This window comes from Austrofundulus limnaeus, unplaced genomic scaffold, assembly GCF_001266775.1.
Source record: "Austrofundulus limnaeus strain Quisiro unplaced genomic scaffold, Austrofundulus_limnaeus-1.0 Scaffold620, whole genome shotgun sequence".
Classification (NCBI taxonomy): domain Eukaryota; kingdom Metazoa; phylum Chordata; class Actinopteri; order Cyprinodontiformes; family Rivulidae; genus Austrofundulus; species Austrofundulus limnaeus.
The window spans coordinates 35,637-43,089 of NW_013953022.1; the positions used below are offsets into that span (position 1 = coordinate 35,637).

General features: G+C 50.8%; 1 protein-coding gene across 1 annotated transcript; it reads left to right on the forward strand.

Annotated features, from left to right (window-relative positions):
• The first annotated feature begins 2,451 nt into the window (after positions 1-2,451).
• Positions 2,452-3,177, forward strand: LOC106531323 (deoxycytidine kinase-like). Its single transcript, XM_014027155.1, has 2 exons — positions 2,452-2,654; positions 2,817-3,177. The coding sequence occupies exons 1-2, from the start codon at positions 2,452-2,454 to the stop codon at positions 3,175-3,177; spliced, it is 564 nt and encodes a 187-aa protein (XP_013882609.1).
• The last annotated feature ends 4,276 nt before the right edge of the window (positions 3,178-7,453 follow it).

The following is a 7,453-nucleotide window of genomic DNA, read 5'->3' on the forward strand; positions in this document are numbered from 1 at the left end:
CATCAGATCGTCTTATATGCGCCATACTCTGCTACATAACGTGTGGTTTGCTAAACTACAAACCAAAACAAATGCTAGTTTACATTGGTCCTTGCACGACCACCTATTGCGCGATGAGTTTACACGATCGCTTCTGATGCCCTTGAAATATGATAATCGTCTACGAAACTATAAAAACAACTCGACTCATGCCACGAACTGGGGTGTGCGCGTACTATAACGCGTTGCACGCACGCTCGTACGTTCGTTCTCTCAAGAGAACCTTCGAAAGTTTTCTCGAAATGTTCTCTCGGCTACTTGATATTTGGGTGTAGCGTACATGTGTAACATGTTGTGCAACGCGTCGTAGAAAGATTGTACAAAACATAAGATCGTCTAATACGCGCCATACTCTGCTACATAATGCGTGGTACGCTAAACTACAAACCATAACAAATGCTAGTTTACATTGGTCCATGCACGACCATTACCATCGTGTAATGCGTGATGCATTACACGATCGCTTCTGATTCCATTGATATACGATAATCGTCTACGAAACTATAAAAACAACTCGCCTCTTACGCCACAAGCTGCGGTGTGCGCATACTATAACGCAATGTGCCCATGCTCACACGTCCGAAGATGAGGCTTTGGCGAGTGATACGCTCGATAGAGTATATCAGGAGTCCGTCATCGACGCTTTTTTTAGACTTACGACGAGAACAAAGGCGTGACGAGAGCGGCCGGGAGAGTTGAAGGAAATTACGGAACCGGGTCATGAATCTGCTGAAGCAAATCGTGGACGTCTCTGAACAGCAAGAAAAATAACGATGATGTTTGTTTTCATTAAACACACTATCAATAATCTGTGTATTGCGAGTGATATTTTGTTTATTGAAACATTGCATATAATAAAAATGAACATAGTCTGTGTTTCATTTAACTTTATTGAGTTGTGTGTTATACACATGACGTATCATTGACGAGGGTTGGATTCGAACCTGCGTGTGCAAAGCAAGACAGACTAACATTCCATCGCCTTAACCACTTGTCCACCTCGTCTCCAGCTTAACGCACAGCGACAACGTGAGGTGGTGTTTATTTTTCTTATTTAAAGGACAAATATACAAGAGATAAAATATAAGTACAAACTGTTTATTTATAATTTGTTTCCACTATACATCACTGTTAGCGTATTAACAAAACGAATCCGGTCGGTAGGTGGTATGTGAATATCTTCATCAACATAATAAAAACAGAATTCGTGGTCGGTCGGTGAACGTACGACCGGTGCAGCGTGGTCGGTCAGGAAGCCCGCATACATAATATATATAAACGCATAACTGCTCAACACTTCAGTCTCAGACTCAGACTCGAATGCAAACATGTCGTTTGACATCAAAACCGAGAAGCTTGTGATGTGGAGGTACACTGTGACAGTAACGGCGTATAACACGCTAGAGATCGAGTTAGATATGGAATGGGAATCGCAATGCCCAGATGTAAAATACGACATACGACGCGGTCTACTCGAAGAGCTTTTGTGCGATATAAGAGAAAAATGCGCCGACATCGGTGAAATATACAACGACGTGTTGTTGAACAACCCGACAAACTTCAAGAGGAGTATCACAGCGATGAATTCAAAGTCTGGGAGTTTCGATTTTACATGGCCAGGTTGCGCGATCAAGAAGAAAGAGCTACGATGTTTATATGTGAACCCGTGTTGTTATGGAAGTGTGATCTTCGGCACCAAGAAACAGTCAACGACGCGTTTAATTATTGCACGTTCAAAGAACGTGGAGCAACGAAAGAAGCGAACGACCGCAGGAAGGAATTGGTCGGTGACGTGTTCACTATAATGGAAACTATTGTTGATGCATCCGGATAGGTACACTGAAGATCGCGGACTTTGAACATAAAGAAGCTTATAATGTTTCCTTATCTTTTTTATATAAACAAGAAATGTAACAATAACGAAATAAAATCATAAACACACATTATTATTACATGTTGTTTTGAAATTTTATTTTCCGACTCGCGTGTGCCCAACGACTCCACAATATTTGCGTTCACAACGGTATACACACCCATTCGCCAACATACCGTTGAACTTCCGTTGTGCTTCGGATGTGTGTTGATAAATTACCCCGTGTGGTTGTTTCTATGTACTATTGTTTAAAATATTTTTTTTTTCGGAAACCCCGCCCCGGGGCGGTCGCCAAACGCCAGCGGGAACTGTTCACCCCTTGGGCCCCGGTATCTGATGGGGAACGCGTTTTTAAACACCCCCCTGGGGGAGGTTGGCGATTATCCGTGGTGCGAGCGGGGTCGGGGGACCCAGACGAGCGGAGCCTTGTTGTCGCCCCTGACCTAATTGGAAGGAGGCGTGGTCGGGGCGGGTCACGTGACTGAAAAGAGGCATATAATAAAGACGAGGCGGGGAGGGAGCGCACTACTACTGCGACAATGGGAGGGGAAGAAGATATTAATAATGATAATAAGACTAAGACGACGAAACGAATCTTGGTGGAGAGCAACATCATGGCGGGCAAGTCAACGCTGCTGCGGATCTTGTCAGAGGCCAAGCCTGGTTGGCGCTCGATCCCCGAGCCCTTGTCCGAGTGGCGCAGCGGAAACCGGGGGGACGGGGGAAACCTGCTGCTCTCGCTGTACGAGGATTCGCAGCGATGAGCCTTCACGTTCCAGGCGTACGCTTGCCTGAGCAGGATCCGCGCTCAGACGGCGGACTGAGGGGGAGAGGAGGAGGGTGATGAAGCTGTTGTGCGCTTCTTCGAGCGCTCGGTGTGTTCGGATGCGTGGGTGTTCGCGAGCACGCTGCACGAACGCGGCGCATTGAACGATACCGAGTGGCACGTGTACAGAGACTGGAACACTTGGCTCTTGGAAATCTTCGAGCCCGAGTTGCGCCTCGACGGCATTGTGTACGTACGGGCGAACCCCGAGCGTTGCGCGCTGCGATTGGTGCGCCGCGGGCAGGCTGAGGAGCGGGGGATTCAGATCAAGTACCTGGAGCAGCTCCACGTGAAGCACGAAGCGTGGCTCGGTCCCTCTTGCCGCAGAGAAGAGACTACGCCCGTGCTGATCCTCGATGGCAACGAGGACTTTGAGAGCAACGCGGAGAAGCGCAAGGCCGTGACGGCTCGGGTTCGCAAGTTTGTTGCGTCGTTGTGAGGTTGCCGCCATCTCAACAACGACTACGTTGTGTTGTTTATTTTTTTTCCTCTTTTGTTTTTTTTTTGTAAAAAAATAACCAAAATAAAAAAATGATTATAGGAGAAACTGTGTTTGTGTTTGTGTGTGTGCTCTCAAGTATAGTAAAAATAAACAACCAATAAAGAATTACACAAGACAAAATAAATGTCCCCCTTTTTACGCGAAACAGACAGTATAACAAGTTTTACAATAAAACAATAACAACAACAGATTTGTTTGTGCACATTTTAATTGTTATCAAGTACACAGAGTGTTTCTTTTTGTTAAAAAAAACAACCAAGAAAGTGTTACAATAAAAAACATGCTTGTCACGAAACGAAACCGCATCCTGTTGGAGCGCACATGGGTGACAAAACCGATAAAGAGTAAGAACAACAACAACAACAACCATGTTGCCTTTGTTGTTTTATTTTCTTAAAAAATAGGCTCTGTTTTACGCTCGCAGCAGCAAAGGCGCGCGTGTGAGAAAGCTTCAATTTTTTTTTTGCTCTCGCGCGCCTCGTCGCTTTCGTCGAATAAGTCGTCATCGTCGCCTTTTTTGACCGCAAAGGGCGCGTCTAGCATGGCTGCGTTCATGTATTTTATATAAAAAAACGACCGACCACATATACACGGTCGGACGGACGGACGAGGTCTGCGCGCGCACACACACATATGAACGCGGGTCGAGCAGTTCTCATTCTTGTAATCCGAGCGTTAGCAGCACGCACGATGGATGCGCCGCGAGAAGAGCGCACCGCAACAGTCGTCATCGTCGAAGAAGAAGCGGAATGCGCGCTTCGGGCGGACCGGATCGAGAAGCCGATGAAACAAATCGTGCGAGGAGAGAGAAGGGGTGTGATGCGCATAAAACTCATCAAACCGGATCAAATCACGGGGGCCAAAGAACGCCGGGAATGAGAGAGGAGTCTAGTTTATCCCGGGACCTATGAGTTCTACTGCGTGGGCTGTCGGAGCCAAGCGATCATGACGATAGAAGGCGGCTGGGCGCGAGAAGATCCGTGCGGCAAAGTGTGCCACTCGTGCGCCTCGGGCGGACTTTGAGCGACCACCACAATATATTTATTATTTTCGCGGGTGGGGGGACGAGTGCGGAGGAAGGGAAAAACATAACAAACAAACAAAAAAACACACGACGAACGGAAAGCGTGCGTGTGACACGCAATATACACTTAGATAACAACTGAAAATGCAACGACGACGATGAATCATCGCCACAGCTTATCGGAGAGCGTCGGCAACTATATTATGACGCGAAAGCGAATGTGAGAATCGGTGGCGGCTGCGGCCGAAGGCAGACGCCGGCCTCGAGGAGGAGGATCCTCGGAGGTCCTCAGACGGGTCGTCGCGGACTCGAGCGTGGCGCGAACGCGCTCGGAGTTCGGCCAGATACTCAGTCGCCGAGAGCGGGTCCGAGATGCCGCTGCCGGGGAGGAGGCGCACAGCAAAAAGGAGTTTGCGCCGCCCGCGACTGTGCAACTGCAAGACTACTCCCCCGTGTGCAGGCGGCTCATGCTGCTGACGGTGTCGATGCTGAGCGAGGGTTTGCTCTTCTCCAAGGAAGAAGACGAAGGGGGCGCGCATGCTGGGCGTGCGCGGAGGTGACCGACGTCGCCGCTGCCGATGGCGGCAGCGGCGATGCTGCTGAGGTGCTGCTGGACGAGCTCGCGGTCTATCTGTGAAAAGGTGAAATTGTCCATCCGGAGGAAGAGGAAAAAATAAAAACAAACACGTCTACATTGATTTTTTTTATTGCTGATATAATACAACCGCACGTGCATTTTTGGGGGGTTGTGTGTAAATGAAAAATAAAAAAACCTTTACTGAATCACAATAATCGTGTCTGTTTCTTTTGTATACCGACCATCCGGGTTGTTGTTGTTGTTGTTGTTTAGACATGCGTATTCAAAGAAAATAAAGCTTTGCAATGTGTTCGTGGTCTGTGTCTTGTCTTTTATCGGAGTGTTTTTTTTTGTTTGTTTTGTTAAAAGAGAAAACCCAAACACAAAACTTTATATACAAAAGCACACATAACATGTCCTCCTCTCTCATCGGAGATGCTCGCTACTAGCGACGGCGGAGGACGAATGCATTGTTGTTGTACTTTGCGTGCACGAGGGGCAGAGTAACACGGCGCGGCCCAAGCATATCGACGCGCAACTCGCGAGCATATTAACGTCCCTGGATCGCGGGCACACGCTGCACCGCTTGCGTCTCGCGTGATCCTCCTCGTCGGGGGCCCGGGCGGTCGCGTTCGTCGTTGTCTCCTCGTTGTTGTTGTCGTTGTCATCGCGCGTCCGCCGTCAGCTCCAGCCCCAGCTGTTCCATGTACCGCCTGCGACAGTCGCGTTTACCCGGCATCCAGTCGGGCCGCAGTTCGCACCACACTACGAACGCATTGTACGCAGACACGTCGATTATGTTGTGGAAGAGCGCCATGGGCCACCGGAGCGTTCTCCTGCGCACGCTGTACGTGGCCGTGACCTTGTCAAGGTTGTCGACGCTGCCTTTGGTCACGTTGTAGCGCTGCAGCGCGGGTGGCTTGTTGTCTTTGTCTTCGTCGTTGGGAGGCGTCGGGAGCCACATCAGCTCAGGCGCGGTCGTCAACAGCAGCACGTTCTTTTTGTTGTTACCGCCCCGTCGTCGTCGTTTGGGCGCGTACGACACGATGCAGACGTCGCGCTTTAACGCGAAGCGGCTCGTGCACAGCTCATGCGTCGCGTCCTCCAGCAGAGCTCGCAGTAGGTCTCGCGCGGCGCGGTTGGCTCGCATTGAGCCCAGCAGGTACACGCCGCATTCGCGGGCCAGCCTCTCGGCCAGCTGCGGCGTGGTGAAAAGTTGTCGGTGGTCACGAGGGTGCCCACGCTCAGACCCTTGGTCAGGTCCACGACCATGCGCTCCGACAGGTTTCGTTCAACGACGCCCTCGTCGCATTTGCCTGTGTACGCTTGCACATGCCACGCGTAGCTCAAGCGCATGTCGCATGCCACCCACAGCTTGATTCCGTAGAGCACGGGCTTGCACGGCATGTACTGTCGGAAACCGCACCTGCCTGTCGCGCACACACGCACACAGAGAGAGAGAGAGTGAGAGAGTGATGTAGAGAGATATACGGAGAAGCGTGCAAGCGAGCGAACGGGCTCGAACCACCGCCGCTACTCTGCAGGCGTCGTCGTATTCATTCTCGCCTTTTAACGGAACCAGCCTCTCGTTGACCATCACACCGGGCGAGTACGCCAGTGGCAACCGCTCGGTCCACGCGCGCCACAGCTCGCCGATGGGGGCGAGACGGTCCCCGGCGACGCGTCAAGCCTCCTTCGTCTTGCGGTCGTCTAAACGCAGTGCGGCTGACTACGCGCGGAACCGTTCGAGGGGTGTGGTCTCGCGGAACACCTTGCGGCCCATTTCGGCACGCAACAGGCTCTCGCACGCTTCGCCCCGCGAGCGGAACATGCCCGCTAGCAGCAGCAGGCCCACGTATGTGCGGAGATCCTTGTGACACATGGGTCGCGACCAGCGCGCCCTCCCCTTGCGGGTCACGTCGTCGTTGGTGGCTGACAGCACAGATTCCTCCATGGCGCGCGTGAAAAAGAGCGCGAACGCGGCCACGGGGCTCTCTCGGGCCACCAGGGCCAGCTCAGTGGGGCCACACTGACGACGTGGTTGCCGCGACGTCCCCCGCCGCGACGATGATAGGTACAGAGCGGCTTGCTACGTGTCCTCCTCCTCCCCTGATCCTCCTCCTCAGCTAGACTGTTGTTGTCATCGAGGAGGAGGAGGAGGAGGGTTTCCGTCATCGTCGTCTGACGGCGGCGGCGTCGCGTCCTCCTCCTCCTCTCCGCTGAACAATCCGTCTTCATCATCGTCGTTGTCATCGCTCGTGGAGTCGTGCTTAGGCAAGCCTATGCTTAGAATGCACACGAGCGGACGCGCTTCGACATAGGCGTAATGGGCTCGCCTACGCCATCGTGTTGCGGGTGGCGGTGCTGACATGGTTTTTTTTTTTCTCGTTCTCTCCCGGGTTAATAAGGTTTTCCCTATGCGCTGTTGCATAAATCCCTCTTGTTTTTCCCAAAAAACGTGAACTTTAATGTTCTTTTTCTTCTCTTAATCATCATTGTTAAACAGAAAAAGATTGTTGGTGATGGATAAAACATACAAAAAAAGGACAAAACATGCGTTATGATGCACAGATTTTTATTATTATTATTATAATTATTATTATTATTATTAT